Raw genomic sequence first — 22,660 nt, forward strand, 5'->3', positions numbered from 1 at the left:
TACAATTTTTTTTCTTTCCTTAATAAGTTGAGAACTTGAACCTTTTCACTTAAAGGAAGCACTTTATGGCTTCTCTTTGGCATATCCGAATTGCCAGCATCACTACTCTTGCTCTTTGGGGCCGTTATTAAGTGAAATAAGGGTGACTTGAACAAAGGCACTGCAATACGTGATAGTTGATCTGATAACTGAGTTGGCTGCTTAGTGACAAAGGGGCGGTTAGTGTATACAGCACAGATACGCTGGACAAAGGGATAATTCACGTCCCAGGCAGGACAGAGCGGGATGGCTCAAGATTTCCTCATGATACTCAGAACATTGGCATGCAATTGTTTATTTCTGGAATTTTCCATTTAATATTTTCGGACTGCATTTGACCGCGGTGTAACTGAAACCTTGGAAAGCGAAACCACAGATAAGGGGGGACTACTTACTAAAGAGAAAAATGGTTCTTTCTCCTGTTTTAAAAGCCCTCTTAGTTTTGATTGAAATATGTTGAATGCCTAATATTGTATTACTCTCAAACTGTTGGTGTTATATCTCCCTTTTCTTTTCTTTTATGTATACAAACTAATCCTAGAATTCTAAGAGGAATTTTGATGAGAGATTTTTTGTTTGTTTTCCATATTTCAGCTGTTCTCTTTTCCTAGATAGCGAATACTTGGCTGGTTGGAGAAAGCCTGAAATTGCGTTTCTTGTATTGGGTAGATTCCTAGGGTTTCCTATTTGAGTCATCTTGAGATAAGTGTTTGCTTTACTATTATATGGTTTAAATTATTTATTCCAAAGTCCTCTTCAGAGGTCCAGTCAATCTTAGAACAAGCTTAAAGTCAGTAGAATCATCACCATTTATTCAGGTCACCTTTTATATTAAGACCACTGGAGGGCTGGCCCGGTGGCGCAGGCGGTTAAGTGTGTGCGCTCCACTGCAGCGGTCCAGGGTTCGCCAGTTCAGATCCCGGGCGCGCACCAACGCATTGCTTGTCAGGCCATGCTGTGGCGGCGTCCCATATACAGTGGAGGAAGATGGGCACGGATGTTAGCCCAGGGCCAGTCTTCCTCAGCAAAAAAGAGGAGGATTGGCAGATGTTAGCACAGGGCTGATCTCCTCACAAAAAAAAAGAAAAAAAGACCACTGGAGAGTACAGATATGCATAATATTTGGCTCTTAAGCTCAGGGAAAGCCTTAGGAAAAAAAGGTCAAAAAACGTATCTCTTAAATCCACTCAACTATATAAATCACTTGGATGTTCTGTTTTGTGGTTTATCTTCCCTTTAAAAAAATGACATTTCAGTTTTTCGGCTTTCAGAATTAGTGGGAAAAGGATCACCATGACCCTGACTCTACTTGGGTCTTCTAAGGTGGTTAAGTTGTAGAGAAAATCCATACTTAGCCAGTGCAACTACGACATAAATAATGTTGAAAAATAACAAAAGTAACCATTTATTCAACACTTAATATGTACTAAGTACTCTGTCAAATGCTTAACCTGCATCAGTGAGATTCCATCATTAGGAACAAATCCTTGGTATTCTGTGAAGGAATTGAGGTTACTAACTCCTCATCACAATACAGTGTTCACATACTATTGTGATGATTATAGAATGTGGACCCAGGTTACCTTTATTTAGAACAATACACTGGAGATTCCCAAGCACAAATTAATTATTTCTGAATAATTAGGCATATAATATAGTTGCATCTACTTTTCTGTTTCTTTCTGTAGTGAGAGGGTTAATATATTGTTATCTCGTAAAGGTTGAGAAAATCATATTGATAAAAGGCGTTTATAAAGTCTGAAAAAAAGATTATCATAAATAATATTAATCTGTTGTCTACAACCATTTGACACAATCACTGCAAGGGCTTACATTGCATTAATTAAGATCAACAATGAATAGAACTCTAATCATTCACATTCTTTAAAATATCTTTATAAGTAGTATATATAGTATTTGAAAATTATGATACTTGGTATTTAAATGAATAGAATTAAATTAAAATTGGTCCAAGGAGTAAGCATCAGCCCTCACTTTCTTGGAAGGAGAGGTACAGTTACTCTGAAGTGGCACCCTGGGTTGATGTTTTTTGTGGGTGTGTGAGAATAACAAATGATAATGTGAAATGCAACAAAATCTTAGTATGAGATCTTCTCTGGGCAGGAGATGTCCAAAGGATTATATAAACACGCATATATACTTTTAAAAATATATGTTATAAATGTATATAATGTTTATATTTATGCAAATAGAAAATACGAATGTATGAAAAGTAACACATGAATACTCCTTGGATAAAAACATCTGCTTACCTTGTGCCTCTGCAACCCCCCAAATACCTCAGGAACCCTATACTTCTCATTTAAGTAATCACTTGCTATATGCTTTAGTCTTGTAGGTGACAGCTATTGTTTATATTTACTTTTTGAAGAACTTAGTGAAAGTTTCAACTGTATTAACAAATATTTAGAAAATGTGTTGGTGTTTTCTCCAATGGAGAAAAGTTATTTTTAAAAAGTTTTAAGGAAATATATTGCTAGAATGCTAGCTTTAAAGTGATTTGGAATAGATTGACAAAACCAAAAAGGACTAGAGAGAGATTTCTAGTCCAGATCATATATGAATACAGATAAGATGAGACTAATGGGCAAGAAGAAATGGGAGAATCTGCTTAGAAAAATAAATGAACAATTAAATTAATTCAGGAAGACAACTTTGAAAAAAAGACGTGAAACAAGATCTTAGGAAAATTTTCCTAAAATATAAAAGCATGCTTTAGATACTTGGATACTTAAAATTTTTGCATTATGTTATTTTCTTAGTGGAAATAATATTTGTGTCGTTTATAGAAACTAATAACTGCATACTTAAAAAAAACTAGGAAACAAAATTCTAACCCATTTTAAAATCTTCCATTTAAAGAGTTTTAGTAGATTTTCATTTGTTAAAAATATTTTAAAAGTAACATCTTCCAATTATTTTTTAAGAACTAATTAATATCATGAAAGATTGAAATTGACTAGCCCCATTTCAAAAAGTCATTTGCATATTGTTTGGTAGAGGAAATTCAAAAAATAATGTTGTGTAATGATTTAGTAAGTATACCTAATGTTATACTTCTTCCATTTTAGTCTACTTATCCTTTAAAACTATCTTTTACTTTTTAATTACTACATCACAAAGTATCAAACCAAGATTTTCTAAACTAATGCGTATTAAAGCACATTGCTCTCATAAAAAAATTAGTGAGAAAAACATTTTTGCACAACTAGTAAAATCCAATGAAAAATTATTTATTTATTTTTGTGTGAGGAAGATTTAGCCCTGAGCTAACATCCAACGCCAATCCCCCTCTTTTTTTTGCTGAGGAAGACTGGCCCTCGGCTAACATCCGTGCCCATCTTCCTCTACTTTATATGAGACACCTCCACAGCATGGCTTGACAGGCGGTGCATCGGTGCGTGCCCGGGATCCGAACCTGTGAACCCCAGGCCACCGAAGCAGAGCACGTGCACTTAACCACTGCGCCACCAGGCCAGCCCTGAAAAATTATTTTAAATGTTGTCATCTTTATCTCTTCTTCTAAAATTTCTATTTGTATGATATGCTAAATGTTTCAGTCCAATGGTATATGAAGATAACATTCAGAAATTGTTTTACTGATGGAGATGGATGATCAAAATTTTGGAGACCACTCTTAGGGAAAAGGAGAAATGTAAACAAGTAAATTTCAGTGAAACGTGAAAAGTGCTATTCCAGAGGAATGACTGGGAAGACACACAGGGAGCAAATTGCCTGGAGGAATCAGAGGAGACTTTACTGAGATGACCTAAAACTGTGTCTCATTCAGTATAAATAGGAATTTGTTAGGTGGTTATATCAGAACTTTCTAATAGACTAAAGAAAAATATGACATTTCTCAAATGATTTTGTATTGGTGAGGTCTGCTTAATTCAATGATTCATGTTTCCATCAATAAATGCAGAGAAAAGAAAAAAATGTATTATAATAGATGAGTAGGAGACTCCAAATGGATGTAGAGAATGATGGCTCATCTATACTTACTTCCTCTTAGCTCTATTACTGTCCCATTTTTCTCTTTATTGGGTTCTCTACTCTTGGGCAAGAAAAAAATATTGCTAAAAATCTCTTTAGTGATGGTTTTCATTCTGTTCATAGTGAAGAAAATGTTACCGATTCACAAATACATATAATATCTGTAAAACAGTTCTTAAGCTGGGCATACCTCTTTCATAGCACTAACCATGATATATTGATGTACCGTATTATATTACTTTGTTCATACCTCTGAGCCCTTTGACATCAAGGACGTTTGTCATGCATTTTTTTTCATTCCCACATTTTCCTGGCATATACTAGGCATTGGAATGTTTCTTAAACTGAATGATTACATAATATAATCATGTTCTTGAGACTGTATACCCATTTATTTAAATGTAACTCACATCAAGTTTCCTTTCAAAGCTATTTTGAAGTTTATTATAAAGGATGTGTAAACTTACGACTAATAAAATATAAATTGGAAATAACAGCCAGAAAAAGAGGAGACTACATAGATGCTAACTATGAAAGTAGTTGTATCTGTGCTGTATTGTTGCATTAAAAACCACCACAAGGAGCCGGCCCGGTGGCGTAGTGGTTAAGTTCACACACTCCATTTTTTTGGCCTGGGGTTCGCAGGTTCGAATCCTGGGCATGGACCTATGCACCGCTTATCAAGCCATGCTGTGGTGGCGTCCCACATATAAAGTAGAGGAAGGTAGGCAAAGATGTTAGCCCAGGGCCAATCTTGCTCAGCAAAAAGAGGAGGATTGGCAGCAGATGTTAGCTCAGGGCTAATCTTCCTCACCAAAAAAAAACCCACCACAAAACAGTGACTTAAAACAACAACAATTTATTATTTCTCACAAATCTGTGGGTTTTCTGGGCTTAGCTGGGTGTATCTTCTGGTCCTACCTGGAGTTACTCATGTGGCTGAAACAATTTGTCAGTTCAACTGGGGTTGGAGAATCTACAGTGACCTTGCTCAGTTGTCTGAGGCCTTCATGCTGTCTGTTGTGCTAGACTTTTCTCTCCACATGGTCTCTCATCATTCCATTATTTAGCCTGGGCTTCCTTTCATCATAACAGAAGTTTACCAAAAGAGTGAAGGGCAGAAGCTGTGAGGCCTTTTAATTTCCTAGGCTTCAGAACTCACACGCCATGACTCTTGCTCCGTTCTGTTATTCAAAGTCACAAGTCCAGCCCAGAGGCAAAGGTTGTGGAAATAGACTCCACTCTCTGAAAGAGAATTTATAAAGAATATGTGGCCATATTTAATCTCCCACAGCAGTGTATGCACAGTTGTTGAGTACAAAATTTGTTTCTGACCTTGCTGAAAATGAGGCATAAGGTATTCGCTTATCAGAATGAAGAACAAATACTAGAAAATTCAGTTTTTAAAATCCTTTTATTTTTTAATACATGCTAATTATAAAGAATTCCAAAAATGCAAAAAAATAGAAAGGAAGTAAAAAATAAAATACACTTCAAGTCTAATTGCCCAAGAATAACCATTGTTAAGATTAGTTGTAAAACATTCCAACATCTTTCTATGCCTATACTATAGATAGAAAGATGGATGGATACTTAACTGAGTGAAAGACAAAGTTAAACAAAATTAGGATAATTCTCTAAAGCTAATACAGAATAGCATTTTATATCATTTAAACAGAAGAAAAAGAAAGTGAATGAAAAAGCATAAGACATTTTATGTGCTAAACAAATCTTCTAAAGTTAAAAAAATTAGGAAAATCATTAATAGGTTACAGTCATATTTTTAACTATCTTTTTAAACCTTAGACAGGATTGATTGTATCCCTGTTATGAAAGATAAGGATGTTAGCACTGTTATATTTTATTTTACCTACCCTCTTGTTACCTTCAAGTTTCTGTTCGTTATATGATTATCAAAAAAAAAAAAAAAAACCTAATTGAAAAATATCCAGTCCTCAAACTGAGCTTTTTTCACAAATCATTGCAGAGGTGCAGAAAGAATAATAAAGTCAGCTCAGGCTGTATCAGATCTGGGCAGACTTGCACAGAGAAAAATGGAGGAAGCAAGAAACCAGAGATGATATATAACCTTTTTTGGAATGCTTGGCTTTTCTCTCTGAGATTTTATTAAATATCCAATATTAGAGTCTTTCTATCTAGATAAGGGTTTAACTCATTATTATGTGGGGCTGTCACTAGATTTCAGATTAGTTCCCCAATTCAGTATGCATTTGTTCTCAGAACCTTCATCTTGATCACAGTCAGCCCCTTGTTTCGTCTCTTTCTCACAGCAGCTGCTTACAAGATGAAAAAGATAAGAAGTCTCTTTCAGTTTGTCTCTCTCTAGAATTGAAGGTATTACTGAGATTTTTAAGGATTTTGATAATTCATCATTGTGACTTCTTTGGGAGCCAAAGCAACATTGGGAGCCTCACCATTCTGCACTATGCTTCTCAAAGATCTTTCGTTTCTGTCCTTGACCACCCAACTTTTGAGATTTATGACTGAAGCTAGATATTTTTTCCTATTTGCTTGTTGCTGGTGGAGATTTTTTTCTCTAGTTTTTACTCTTTTTTGTTTGTTAGATGCTGAAAGGGGGAAATTCTACAATACAACTTCATTCTGCTATGCTAACCTGGAAGTTCAAGGCAGTAAATTTTTAAAGAAATACTTTCAACATAAGGGAAAATTAATTGTTAAACTAGACAATGCCTTCAGCCTCAGTTTTGCAACAGATGCAGAGAAATTTTTCATAAAGGTGGTTCATGCAGAAATCCTCAGTGATATCCTACCTGGTAGAGGCAGCCAAATTTAAGGTGCATCTCAGAACGAAAGGGATCTTATAGGTGCAGAAACAAATGTGATAAGATAAATTACTTTCAGGTGATCTAACATGATAGCAAAACAAGACTCAGAAAATCTAGAGTGGCACATAGTTAGAAGTCTAGTTTAATGTGCATATGTATCACCATCAGGAGTGCATTTTCTAAAAATGCAGATTCTGATTTGGTAGGTCTTGGATAGGACCTCAGATTCTGTATTTCTAACAAGCTCCCAGGGGATACAAATGCTGCTAGTCTTCAGATCATACTTTTAGTAGCAAGGTTCTAGACAACTGTAGATTCAGGCTCCTCTACTTGACTGAATCTTTGAGACCAGGGACTGTGCCTTATTCATCTTTCTATCTCTGTTATCTAATGAATTGCCTGCATAAAAGTATGCTCTGAAATATTTTCTTGTTAAATAAATGAATTGATAAGTTAAATAAATATACGGCTATTAGGTGCCTGAAGTACTTGTATTCTATATCAGTGGTTGAAGGAGAATCCTTATGTTTTGGAAACCAACTGAGTGAATGATAGGATTGCTATTTTGTCTTAAAAGCCCAAAAGCCTGACTAAAATTTTTGCTCAAATGAAAAACCATTGCACATCACACAGATACTTTGGACAACAAAATATTACTTCCCAAATACTTGAACAAGTCTTTAATTGAGCTCAAGATATCAAATATTGTTTAAATGAAAAAAGTCTATGCAGTAGGTATTACCAGTTATCCATTCTGGGAATAGAAAAACTTAAGTAATATTCCTATGGTACAACTAATTTCAAGCTGTATGACATCTTTGTGGGCTCACCCAGTTGAGTTAGCTGTGAAATTCACTTTCAGGTAACTGAACAAATTGTCTCTTTATATTAATAGTTCTCAATTGCTGAGCTGCATTTTAAAATTACCCGGGAAGCTTTTAAAAATCCCAGTGCCCAGGCTGCACCCCAGAGATGGGACCCAAGCATTAGTATTTTTTCAGGCTCCACAGATGCTTCCAGTGTACAAGCACGGTGGAGAACCATTACTCTTTATGGGTTCTTTGAAACCAGGGTCAGTCTTTCATTTATTTTTTAACTCATAACACCTAATACATGGTGTGGGTACTCAGTAAATGTTTGCTTGATCAATGGGTAGATTATGTTATAAGGAAGTATTGCCTATTCCCTAACAGTAGCATTCTTCAGTATAAAGGAAATATTTTGACTATCTTTATTAGCATCTAAAAATTTGAAAAGTTTGAATGCCCTCTTGTTATTGACAAAATTGAAAATTGTATTAGATATGGATATAGTTTTTTAGTGCTTGAGATATTTTGTTGATACAACTTGAATTTCATATCACTTTTTATGAAGATCTCATATAAATGGAGTGTGGTCAGAGATGAGAAAGCTGTGGCCTAGGCAATCCACTACTGAGGTGGTGTACTTAGGAATGTTACAAAGAAATCTAAAGTGTTCCAAGATCCATTAGTGGGAGGACAAGATCACTTAATCTCATTGCTGAGTTGAGGTGTCAACTACGCTTTTTTTGTAGATCAGAAATAATACTAACTACTTAGAATGATGAGTTTTTACACTTTTCTACTTTGTAAATAGATAAAAGCACAGGCAATGGAAATTTTAAACTTGCTTGGGAAACCACCTCATAATCACTTTTATTATAATACTCATTGATTTTTGTGTGCATGTGAGCTTTCCTCAAAACAAAATTATATCATGGATGTTCTGTATCAGGAAGTTCTTCAGTTAGGCTCTGAGTAGTCTACAATTTATAGCTTTTTAAAAATAATTGTCATTATTAAAAGTAGTTTTCATTAATTAAACGTAGCACAGAAAAAAATTCCCTTCAGTTGGAGCTTTGGACTCTCCATTCCTGTGATACTAGGATGAAATAAAAATGTGCAAGAATAGGGAAAAAATCATTTTTAGATTGTGAATTTGCCCTTCTAAGTAATTATCCTGCATTTTGTGTCCCTGATAAATTTGAAGAGCTGAGGGCATTGTATTTTACATCTTAGTTATCAGCCTTGTACTTGTATTTCACATCTAGTTATCAGCAACTAAATGATATAATGGTATTATTAAATTTTGGATCTGAATTGTAAGAAGATAATGAAACAATATTATACCAAAGCTGATATTTGATTACAATTTAAATGAGCACTTTAATAGTCCTTTTTAATAAATAGATAAAATGTAGGATGAATGAATAGAATTAGCAATAGAGTAAGCAGACAGGTCCTAGTTCCGCTTCTTTACAAACTAGCTGGGTAACTTTAAGTAAATTATTTAACCACTTTGTACTTCAATTGTCTTATCCGGAAATAAGGCAACCATGTAAAATAAATCCTGAAAAATGTAAAACTTTCCTAAACAACTTGAAACTTAGCAGAAAATATTGATTCAGTGACAGGCAGAATATAGGGAACATATATTGAAGATCCAACAGATCTGGTTTGAATCCTAGCTCTTCCTCCTTCTAGTTTGTGAGCCCATGTGCAAGTATGTTTCTTGATCTCTTTGAATCCATTAATAAAAAATGAATGAGTCTGTTTCCTTGAATATAAAATTGAAGAATGATTATTTACCTGACAGGATTGGTGTAGTTATTAAATAATGAGATCATATAATTAACATCTAGATAGTGCTCAGTTTTTTTTAACCTGAATATATTTTGAATGGCTGAAAAGAACATCAGATATGCCATGTAAGTACGTAATAAAAATTAATGATGAACTCTCTATTTATGGTATTTCCTGTGTTTCATTCACTTCCAAGAATTTGGTGCCTTCACCATCATTTTCTATAATGAATAAAAGAAATACCCAAAACTGCAGTGTGTTTTGATCAACAGTGAAACTGTTCCATGAATTGTGCTTCACAATTTTCCTGTTAATTGTTGAAAAGAATCTGTGTTTCCTTACTGTATACGAAGTATTTGTGTACTTGAATGTTTTGAGCAGTCAGGCAAGTCCTTCCGCATGTAACAATATTATTGTTTTTCTTTCAGGAAACCTTGATAGATTGGTGTGATGAAAAGGAACTTAATTTGATCTTAACAACTGGAGGAACAGGGTTTGCACCACGAGATGTCACTCCCGAGGTGAGATAGTATATGCCTTTCTCATATTCAAGGAGTAGACTATTCATGTTATTTTTAATCCCTCTTACTATTTTTTATATTATTTCTATAATTTTGCCTATAGGCAGAACAAGTGGTTTGTGGTTCTAAGAATGTGAAAAAGTTGCTATGGAAGAATTATTATATTAAAAAATGTTTCTTGGCTTGATATCATGATATAATATGAGGAAATGACATAATATGAGGAAAGTTGAACTGGTCCAGAAGGTAATCCTGCATTTGCTCAGTGGTCTGTGGTATCAGCTGAAATTCAGGCGTATTGCCAAAGGAAGTGATAGCAGAACTCTGACTCTTAGCGTGGCGTCTGGTTTGATGTGCTTTCTTAATATCATTCAAACTGTATCTGATTTCTCTTTTCTTGAGATACCCTTGTCATTGGTCTCAAATCACAGTTGGATGACTGCAATAGAATATTTATACCAGTTTTACAGTACATTTGGTGAAAAAGGGTTATATATTCTATAATTTTAAATGTGAACTTAAGTACAGAATTTAATAAGCCAAAAAGCAGAATTAATGTCTAAGGCTTCATGCCACAAGAATCACCTTCAGTCTTTGCTCAGGGAGATAATCTAGGGAAAGATGAAGAGTAGTCAGTGTTCATTGATACAGGGGGAAAAGTCTTTCTTTTTTAAGAAAGCCATAAACTTCAGGTGTCACTTCAGAGTCATATGCAAACTTATATTACCACTTGTAACATTGTTTACTTTACTTTCCAAAAAAGTGTTTCTTGGCTGAATTTCAACTTCATGTTAACTGTGTCCTTCTATTTTCAAATCAGTATACTATCATATCTACTATCTTATTAACAGCAAGATACGTTTGCTCTGCACCCTACTGTCCTTCTTACTCTAGTATACAGTAGTAGTTTTCAAACTTTAGCCAGCACCACAATCAAACAGAGGGCTTGTTAAAACAGATTGCCATGCACCGGCCACAGAGTTTCTGATTCAGTAAATCTGCAGTGGGTCCCAAGAATTTGTTTATCTAACAAGGCCCCAGGTGACGTAGATGTTGCTGGCCCATAGACCGTACTTCCAAACTTTGAGAAACACTGTTCTAGCATATGAAAATGCAAAGTTTTTTTAACAAGTTGTGAAATATTTTGTATCCTTCTGTGTAAAATTTATGGCCAGAATGCTTTTGGATATTGTTATAATTAGGCTTATAAATAAAAGAGTTTTGCTTTTAAAGCAGTCAGAATAGAGTTGTATTGGGAAATTGTTAACTCCAGCTGTTTAAAAAAGAAGTCATGGTTACATAATTTATTTAGCTTCTGCATCCTTTGGCCAATTTTTACATTTCTTTTAAGGTTTGAGACTAACTTTAAAAGTACAATTGTAGGGAAGCCGTGTCTTGTAGAGGTGTGTTTGTGTTTTGTTTTGTTTTTAAGAAAATCACCTATCTATGTGAAGACGTTGATTTTTGGAGTTTCGGTGTTAAGTGTTTGAAACTAAATGACCTTGGGTTTATATATCCCTATTTTTTTGTGTGATGGTTTGATATTTTCGTGTTACTTATTTTTATGTCAAAAAAGTAGAAAAAAAGTTACCATAGAATTCATTCATAACCAGATAACAACATTATTTTTAATTGTGGGGAAATAATTTGCATCACAAAGTTAAGTATTTTGTATTCTTTAGAGCTTCAAGTTAATACCAAAATGCTGGCTTGAAAATTCAAACCTTTGAATTCTGGCTTGGCTATTTGCTAACATGGGGACTATAGACTAGTCATTAAACTGCTCTGTGCCTCAGTTTCCCATAAAATGAAGGAAATGAAAGTACCTGTCTACCAGGATGGCTGTGAGGATTCGATGAGAACTATTCCCGGCATTTTAGTAAGTGCTATGTAAGGGTTAACTTATAAGGATTAATTTTTTTTTTTTTATCATTAGTTGCTACCTAACTACCAAGCGGACAAATTTGGGGGTATTTTTTGTATGTAACTACCAAATGGACAAAAACTGTCTTATACTAGATTTAAAATCTATCTGTGAAATCTTCACAATCTTGTTAAATTATTTTTTAATTTCGATATAGTACACTTCCTATTTTATCTTTTCTGTCTCCATGTACATCAGAGGTCTTGAATTTCTGCCATTCTGATATCTGTTTATCCCCTCACCTTTTTTGATACTATTAGTTGACAAGAGTCTGTCTCTTTCCATGACCTTGTATGTTTCATTATATCAGAAGCTGAGAAGTCCTTTTTTTTTTTTTCGTGAGGAAGATGCGTCCTGAGCTAACATCCATTGCCACCTTCCTCTTTTTTACTGAGAAAGATTGTCCCTGAGCTAACATCTGTGCCCATCTTCCTCTCTTTTGTATATCGGATGCCGCCACACCACGGCTTGATGAGCAGTGCGTAGGTCCACACCCGGGATCACACCTGCGAACCCTAGGCTGCCAAAGTGGAGTGCGTGAACTTAATCACTTCGCCACTGGGCCAGCCCCAGTCCTTTATTCTAAAATGAAGTTTTTCAGTTACCTGAAAACCTTAAAAGTGCTCTTATATTCTTATATTCATATATGCCTATAGCAACTACCTAGGTAAACTGTATTAGGGTTTTTTTTAAATAAGTTTAAAATATACATAAATATGTGAAACAGGTAACTTACCTGATTCTGAATATCTTAATCTTTAATAGTCACTTTACTTCATATCCTATATATATAAATACATATGGTATGACTATCTTCAGCAAAAGTCCATAGGACTATTAAGCCTTTGAAAAATAAATATACATAAAAGCAATATAGGACCACCCCAAAATAATTCTACTGATTTCCCATTTACTCTACACCCTTAAATAGTTGCAATTCTTATAATATCTAAAATACAATACTGGGATGTCAACTAGAAATCCAGAAATTTAATTTTGGGCCTGTAATAGTATAGTTATTTGTCTTTAAATTGTTTGTCTTGGATAATTGTGCCTAAGAAGAGAGGAAACTATTTCTAGACCACATTTACATATATACAACTTGGGGTTACAAATATTTTTAGAGTCAGAATTATTGACTTCTAGACTTCTTTACTTCGATACTAATATTAATTAATAATAAAGGTAAAATAATGTGAAACTTCTTCCTTAAGGTACTAATATTTTACAATCAGTAATTGTCAATAATTAGTTTGATCTATAAATACAAAGAACAATTGTTTGTGGAATGTGTGTGTTAGAAGAAAAAACGAAGAGGGAAAATGATAAATAGAATGAATGAAATAAAGCAATCTAAAGTTATTGTCAGTGGGTGTGAATCTTAGAGAAAATGAAAAGTTTAATAGACTTAGATTTCTTCCCAGGTCTATTAAAAAGAAAAATAGAATAGCAAGTTTAGTAAAGTGTATTCTGTTTACATATTTTATAAGAATACGGCAATCAGAATTGATTTTCCTAAATTATGAATTTGTTTCTATTTTTAGGCCCTGTATCTTAGAATATGTTTCATCTGATAGTTGCATGCCTGCTGGCCTTCTCCTGCCTCCAAACATGAGATACTATCAAAGATAACATATAATAGCATAATAATCCACACTCTTCAACTTTTTAGAGTTTTATTTTGATATGAAAAGCTTTATTTTTTAAGAATAGATTGCATTTTCTTTGTTCTGATAAAGGTTGCATAATCTGTTGGCATTGGTGAAATGCTAGTATTTATAAAATTCTATGGAGCATAAGAACTCATTGTTATACAAAGTTTTATTTATCTCTTCATGTCCCATTGTCACTTAAAAATGATGTATGTCCAAAATAGGTATTATTACATAAAGAATCTTTTATTATTCTTAAAATGTAAAAGTATAATTAAGGACATATAAGTGACATAAAGTGAAAACTCTTTAGGCATAAAATCTAGAAGACACTAAAAGATTAAGAAGCATTAAAAAAAAGAACATCTATATAATTACAAAGAAATGTTTGAGTATATGTTATGGTAAATTAGAAAATATTAAGCTATTTAAATATTATAAGGTAAAAATAATTTTTAGCACTTTTAAAGTACTAGGCTATACCAGAATAAAGGGTTGTAAGCTAATATATTATTTTGATCATGAGTTAAAGAGTTAAACAAAAGCCTAGCATACATCCTAGGTTTCATCCACTCATTCATTCATCAAGTTTTTTATTTACTTATTTTTTTTTTTATTTTTTTGTATGTGAGGAAGATCAGCCCTGAGCTAACATCTGCCAATCTCCTCTCTTTTTTTTTTTTGCTGAGGAAGACTGGCCCTGGGCTAACATCCATGCCCATCTTCCTCTACTTTATATGGGACGCCGCAACAGCATGGCTTGACAAGCAGTGGGTCGGTGCACGCCTGAGATCCGAACCGTGGGCCGCTACAGCAGAGCGTGTGCACTTAACCGCTACACCCGGGCTGGCCCCCAAGCTTTTTATTTTTAATCTTTAATATGTATCCGATGCCATGTTGGGTGCTGGAGTTAGAAAATGAATAAGGCGTGGTTCCTATCTGCAAGAAGCTCTTATAATCTATCACAGGAGTTGGCAAACTACGGCCTGTAGGCCAAATCCAGCCTGTCATCTTTTTTTCTATAGTTTGTGAACTAACAATGGATTTTGCATTTTTAAATGGCTGAAAAATATCAAAAGGAGAATAATATTTTGTTTTACAAGGAAATTATTTGAAGTTTAGGTTTCAGTGTCTGTAGATGAAGTTTTATTGGAACACAGCCACACTCATTCATTTATGTGTTGCCCGTGGCTACAACAGCAGAATTGAGTAGTTGCCACCAAAACCATATAGCCTGCAAAGCCTAAAATATTTACCGTCTGACCCTTTGCAGAAAAAGTTTGCTGACCTCTGGTCTGTTGGATGACAGTAAGTCATCTTTACTCACATTGTTTATTGACTTTTTAAAATTTATTTTTACCTTTTATTCTTTAGTAATCTGAAATAATGTTGGGTTTCATTTCTTAAATTTTTTATTTTAGAAGAAAGAAAGAAAAACATTTTTCTGCCATAATAAAGTGTATTGCTCCGTTGTGTCAACAGATAATATAACATAACAAAAATAAAAGATTCCTTATTCTAAATCATATATAAAATTTTGAACTTTCAAAATTGATCAAATTAATGAATTTTGTTGTACATTGAGTAGAAGCTCACTCTTAATTTTCAAATGTTGTTCTTAGCAATACCTTCTAAAAAAAGTGTCATATAATTGGTCCTTATGAAATAATCAAACAAAAGGAGGAATAGCAAAAATTTCAGGAAACTATAAATTTAATATAAGGGATATTCGTTTAAAAGCGTTCTTATGGTTCATTATGGAAGTGAAGAGGCATCTGACAAAATCACCAGTGCTGAAAGGGGTAAAATACTCAAAATCTGGTACAAAGGATGAAATTCTAGGAAAAGATTATGAATTCCAAAAGGCATATTCTGTTTATAGCCTATAATCTTAATATTTCTTTGAAACAAATTACTATCTAAACCTTTCTACAAATATTTTCCACATAGGTTATTAGGAATTTTTTCACAAAAAATATCAAATCAAAGAAAAAATTATTTATTTTATAAAATTTATTTATTTGTTTATTTTGTGAGGAAGATCAGCCCTGTGCTAACATCTGCCAATCCTCCTCTTTTTTTGCTGAGGAGGACTGGCACTGGGCTAACATCCGTGCCCATCTTGCTCCACTTTGTCTGGGACGCTGCCACAGCATGGCTTGCCAAGCGGTGCGTCGGTGCGTGCCCAGGATCCGAACCTGCGAAGCCCGGGCTGCCGCAGCAGAGCGCGCACAGTTAACCGCTTGCGCCACCGGGCCAGCCTCTATAAAATTTATTTTATAATCAATTTTTTGAATTTTATATATTTCATAATTTTAGGTCTGAGTGTACTATGTCAGGTTTCATTTTATGCAGTCATTAATTATTTTTTTCTTACATTGTAATGCTTCAAAAACAAGAATACTGTGTAAGTAAAAGGAGGGAGATATAATTGACCTGAGTTACAGACTATATATGTGTTAATGATTCTCAATTTGTGACTCTTGTGAAAATCAGTAAGAATTGACATGTAACAGTTTTACCTGAAAGTTAACACTGGACATTTTAGCAATCAGAAAAATTCTCCTACATTATAGCAGAAGCATAGCAAGAACACCATGTTTAATAATTTCTGTTTTTGAAAGAAAATTTGATCACTAACATAGGTCACAAATTATATAATTGTTTTTAAGTACATATCAATATTCTTTAGAAAACATTGATTGTTTCCCTGGCAAAATATCATATACTGGTACTCTAGAACTCTATGAATATTTATTTTATAGTTCTAGAATTGTTTTGACTAAAATAAAATACCTGTTATACATGGTAAAGCTAAAAATAACCATATTGAACTAGGATTTTAGCTTTCTTAAAACTGTTCTGCATAAATAGGATAACTCAACAATATGAAATTGATAAGAAAGCAGAATACTAGAAACCCTCATATTGCAAATATTTAAAACTAGATTAAATAAAATACACCACTCCTCTATGGTCAGATAAGGTTATATTGTATGCCATTTTAAGGAGCTCTTGTAATTTTTATGAAATAGTCTTGGACATGGGAAATATGTTTCCATGTCTTATCTTTGTCTAAACATGTTACGTTGCAAAATGATAGAAGGGAAACACTAACATTGTAGAGTTGGACAAACCTGAATTTGAATCCCATAATTTCTTAACTAGGACATTAAGGCAAGTTAACCTATTCAAACCTCAGTTTTCTCATCTGCTAAATTAGCTAATGCTCACCTCTCAAGGTTGTTGTTTCTAATAATTGAGATAATAAAAATAGCCGATAATAAAAACTAACATATGTAGCACTTACTATGTGTCAGGAGCTATTTTAAGTATATGTTAATTCATTTAGCCTTCAAAACAACCATATGAAGTAGGTACTATTATTATGTCCCTTTTAAAGGTGGAGAAACTGAGACATAGAGCAGTTAATTGATTTGCCCAAGGTTATCCAAGCTAGTAAGTGACAATAATGCATGTAAAAGGATCTAGTGTAACTCCTGACACCTTTGTAAATGCTTGGTGAATGTTCATCTTTTTCTATACCTTTTTCTTCCTCATTTAATTAATAATATTACCTATGACCTCTAATTATATATGGTAGCCTCAAATATTTCTGCTACTAACCATTGTACTTCTAGTATCCATTGTTAGCTACTCACATACCTGGTGGATATGTCTAAAAAATAGACATGTAAGTCAGCATTTCCCCACGACTACTTTAAGGCATGGGGCTAAGAACAAGAATAAGAATTTCTATAGCCTATATGATATGAGGAGTGTGGATTATTAGGGCAGTTGCATTAATTACCTCCTGATATCCTGTCTGAACCTATTTATTTTGGTTTAGGTCTCTAATTCCTCTGTAATTTAAAATTCTTGGAATATGGCTTGAAATGGCTCAGATATGTGATATTCAGGGTAGCTTTTTGATAATGGTTCACTTTGTATCTGGGGTTTATAATTATTTTGCATTATCCAGTTATCTCAAAGCATAGGCATACTTATGACCTACCAGTTTGCCAAAAACAACATTTATAGTCTTTGTTTAATTTAACACATATTTATCAAGTAACTTGGGCTCTATTGAGCAAATGCTAAAGTACATGTACTCCTAAAATAGTCACTTGACAAATCAAGACGATATAAACCTGTTATCAAAATGTTCAGCCAATTGAGGCCAGAAGATTTCTTTAAAGGGAAAGATTAAGGAAGAGAGAGCTGAGTAGTCTGTGAAATTTTATACAAGTAAAATTTAAGTGGTAATTAGTCTTTGGATGGTGAACATGATGTAATCTACAAAGAAATTGAAATATGATGTACACCTGAAATTTATATAAAGTTATAAACCAGTGTTACCTCAATAAAAATAATTAAGCTAAAATTGAAGGAGAGAAATAGGATTCAGATAAGGAGAGAGGCAAACATTACTGATGAGAGTAAGGAAGCGGGGGAAATGTATAATCAAGCTACAGAGAAAGATAAAATAAAGAAAATCTTCCTTGCTAGAGCAGAGGATTCACTTTACATAAAAAGATGGATACACTAGACCTATAAATAGGATAACTCAACAGTATGAAATTGTTCTTTCTTAGAACAACTAGAGCAGTACTATCTGTAGAGACGAAAAACAGCAATTGTCATTATTCAGAGATTCCTTAGAAACCGGAATTCATAAGTCTACTATCAACTAGTACACACAGTAAAATCGTGCCAAGTCTCTCTAAAAATAGACCCTTTTGAGAATTGGCATTTATTCAAATGCACATCAACACATTCCCCAGTAGGACTAACGTCATTCTTTTTGAAGATTATTTTTATGCCCTGGGTTTGTTTCTTTGTTTTTTTGAAGTCCTGATTTAATCTTCGAACCTAATGACTATCCACACCAATATTTGTGTATAAAATTTAAACTGCTGTGAAGCACCAAGTTCCAATTTTGTTGATTTGTTGTTCGGAAGCCGTTTCAGTCAATACTTATCTTACAATCAAGTCAATCAAGAAATATGTTTTTATCATAGATTTTGTCAGTGCTGTATTTCAAGTTAGCTTAGTATTTTATATAAAATTACAAACTATATAATAGTAGAGAAATCACAGTATCTCAGAGTTTGAGGAGAACTTAAAGTCCGTTATGCTCAAAGTCCTAGCATGCCCTTTTCATCATTCCCAGCCTTTGCCTACACATCTCAATCCCTTCTTCTTGCATCTGGGAGTTCTTTGCTTGTGCAACTCTAATTGTTTAAACATCCAAACATATTAAACTGAAACCTACTTCTTTGTAATTTCTACCCAAATATCCTAATTCTGCCTTTTGCAATCTATGCAAGAAGGTAAATTCCTCTTTTACATGACAGTTTGAAGATATTTGAAGATAAATATTATATTTTCCCCTGAAGTCCACTTACTTTTGTATTATTTTTGCATTTGTTTTTTTCCACCAGCCACAGACTTTCCCAAGAGATTCACCTTCAATTTTATTTATACATTGCAAAGATAAGCTCCTTACTATAGTTGTACCAGTGGAAAAGTTACAGGTACAAAATTAAACTATTTAGATAAATTAATTAGAGCAATAAGTGACATTGAATTTAAAACTATTATCTTAGAAGGCTCCTATTCCAGATAGCAACACTAAAGAGGGAAAAGTACATTGCTTCTCAAGGTTGGAATTTTGGAATTTTGAGCATAAGGCAAAAACAAAAATTTCGTAGATGGAGAACCCTTAAATAAAATGCTGTCTTATTTTCCCTTAAGTATATTTCTTTTTTTGTGTGTGTGTGAGGAAGATCAGCCCTGAGCTAACATCCATGCTAATCCTCCTCTTTTTGCTGAGGAAGACCAGCTCTGAGCTAACATCTATTGCCAATCCTCCTCCTTTTTTTTTCCCCCCAAGCCCCAGTAGATAGTTGTATGTCATAGTTGCACATCCTTCTAGTTGCTGTATGTGGGACGCGGCCTCAGCATGGCCGGAGAAGCGGTGCGTAGGTGCGCGCCTGGGATCCAAACACGGCCGCCAGTAGCGGAGCGCGCGCACTTAACTGCTAAGCCATGGGCCGGCCCCCCGCTTAAGTATATTTCTTAAGTACATGCCTACTCTATACCAAAATATGTACTCAGATTTTTGGAGTCTCTTATGGGGAAGAGAGATCATATCAATAAACATACAAATAAGTACAAAATATACTTATTATGGTAAGTTTTACATCTAATTAGAGCTCCTAATAGAAAAGTAGTGTTGCCCATATGACCACTTGTGAGGTAGCGTAACATATTGGTTAAGAGCACAGACTACTTGGGTTTGAATCCTAGATCCACCTCTTACTAGTGTGTGACTTTACACAACTTATATAACTTCGTATACCTCAGTTTTCTTATGTGTAAAATGGAGAAAGTAAGAGTACTTACGTCATAGGATAGTTATATTATGTGAGTTAATGTAAGTAAAACACTAAAAACAATATTTATTTGCTATATAAATATTTGCTATTGTTATCTACAATATAAATAGAAAGAGCTTTAACTTAAAAAATAAGTAGATAATGGTTGAATAAATATTGAAAGAACTTTTCTCTGGGGAAAAAATCGAGAAGGATAGAACTAAAAGTATATAATAGTATAGTTGTGGAAAAGGAAAAAGAAACAGAGATGACATGCTAAATGTTGATTTTCACCTTGAATTTATCAGAGTGATAAAAATCTTGAAATCACCTTTCCAGCTCACCCTTAACAAGCCTACTCTCTTAAAATGAACAGAGGCTGGCATACCAGAATACTTTAGTTTTGCAAAATATATGCTAAGACGTTAACAACAAAATGTCATTAAATATTTTGCAAATATAAAATGCTAAAAGTATACGTATCTAGACATATAGTTGCAGGAATGACAATTTCAGGATATTCCTTTATTATTGTCTAAAATCATGAATGTGAATTCATTTCTCTATCTTAGATCTCCATCTATAAAATGTACTTAATGTTGCTTTTCACACAAAATGTAATAGGATGACAACAAATGATTTATATCTGTCAAATCCTCTGAGCTTCTTAAAATAATATCACTGTATTAGAAGGGCAGAATGTTTGTGACTTTATGCTATTGCCTGCCATAAAAGGAAACTGAGAGAGAGTCAGGAAGTGGATTCAGATAACAAAATAAACTATTTGGAATGACACTAATAATTTTACCAGTATTATTTCCTCATATTGGAACTTGTAAAGAACATGGCTGCTATTAAAGAATGGAGGACAAATGTCCAATGGAAGGAGTAACCATTTCAGATAATCATTAATGACAGACACACTGATGAGAATTTACAGGAAGAATCCAAGTTTCTTCAAAAGATGCTGAGAAGAAAGAAGCAAACTGTTGGAAGTGTGGAGTTTGAAAAGGAATTGTTGTCAGTTTCACTGAGAAAGAGAGAGACCAAAGGTCAAAGGCAGTAATGTGGAAGAAGCAGTTGATTGTGCTGGAAGGACCGATGAATATAAGAGGAAGTAAATTATACTCCTTTATGAAGATTGAAGGTAGCATTATAGTGATGGATGTCATTGGGATAATTTAAGTGTTTTCCCCTCAGCTTTTTCACCCCTTGCCATAAGTTTGATTGCAGCATATAAGGTAATATCCTTGCGTGTAATAATCCTCAGGGTGAAACTTTATGTAATGAGAAAATAGGTCAGTTTCTTTTAGGAGGTGATTTTGAATAGGATTTTGAAAATTTGTAAATAACTTTCAAATGTAGACATTTGAACAAATGAGAAAATAACTTAGTTTTGAATAAATATAATAGAATCTTATTATAATGTGTCTCTTGCTTGCTATGCTTCAAGACTACATTGTATTGGAGACCCCCATTATAACGAGGTCACTTTAGTATAGCCCTATTGATGAGGTTCAAAAGAGAGTCACATCATGCCAATTTTCCACTATGGTTAAACAAGGTGTTTAGAGGTTTATATGTGATACTTTGATATGAGTTCTATTTATGGGCCCCATTTACTTTCCTTTCTCATGCCCTCCTTTTGCCATTTTCAAAACTTACCTATACTATACCCTGTCCCTTAAGGTGGAGCTGCTCAGTGACATGGATAGACAAGTGAATATCACCATCAGTATTAAGTACTAATTAGAGGAATGAGAGGGCTGCTTTGATATAATATTGAAAACAGATCCTAGTATAAATCCACCTTTTCTCGTAGATGTTTCTTGGGCAGCAGTATTAACAACAATGCTCTAGTTTATCTTTGCTCAAACTTTAGTTATTACTCTTTGCCTTCTAAATATAAAATACCTTAGGACAGAGGTCAGCAAACTTATTCTTTAAGGGCCAGATAGTAAATATTTTAGGCTTTGTGGGCTATATAGTCTCTGTCATAACTACTCAACTCTGCCAGCCCTGTAACACAAAAGCCACCATAAGACAATATAAATGAATGGGCCTTGCTATGCCCTAATAAAACTTTATTTGTGGACACTTAAATTGGATTTCATATAATTTTCACATGTCATGAAATATTATTCTTCTTTTGATTTTTTTTCAATCATTTAAAAATGTAAAGATCACTCTTAGATTGTGGGCCATGTAAAAACCAGGCAGCAGGCAGGATTTGTCCCATTGGCTGTGGTTTGCCAACCCCTGTTTTAGAACATTCCTATGCTAGAGTGTACTAGCATCTGCTTTGTTAATCAAAAGCTCATAGTATGTGAGCTTTCTCTCTGAGAATTTAAGACAGAGAAAGGAGATGCCCCACAAGAAATTAACACTTCATAGACTCAAATATGTGCTGAGTGCCTGCTTGTATACAGATGCCAAGAATTGTTCAAGATATTGGGGATACAGTAATGAACAAAGAAGTCAAAAGTTCCTGCCTTTATGGAATTTACATTTTAGTGGAGTGACACAAATATAAGTAACAAGTAAAATGTATAGTATTAGAGATAGTGATAAGTACTGTGGATAAAAATAAACCAGGGAAGGTAGACAGGTAGTGCAGGCAGGAAAGAGGGTTGTAATTTTAAATAAAGCCGTCAAGGAAAGCTTCACTGATAAGGTGACATTTGAGCAAAGACCTAAAGGAGGAGAGGGAGCAATCC

General features: G+C 34.0%; 1 protein-coding gene across 8 annotated transcripts in view; it reads left to right on the forward strand.

The window, feature by feature from the left end:
* GPHN (gephyrin) overlaps positions 1–22,660 on the forward strand; it is a 648,078-nt gene that overhangs the window by 285,201 nt on the left and 340,217 nt on the right. For all 8 annotated transcript variants that reach the window (XM_058567151.1, XM_058567147.1, XM_058567152.1 and 5 more), the window contains exon 4: positions 9,895–9,987. In XM_058567151.1, the coding sequence (XP_058423134.1) occupies positions 9,895–9,987 (93 nt within the window). The remainder of the gene's footprint in view (positions 1–9,894; positions 9,988–22,660) is intronic.

This window comes from Diceros bicornis, chromosome 24, assembly GCF_020826845.1.
Source record: "Diceros bicornis minor isolate mBicDic1 chromosome 24, mDicBic1.mat.cur, whole genome shotgun sequence".
In the NCBI taxonomy this organism is placed as follows: domain Eukaryota; kingdom Metazoa; phylum Chordata; class Mammalia; order Perissodactyla; family Rhinocerotidae; genus Diceros; species Diceros bicornis.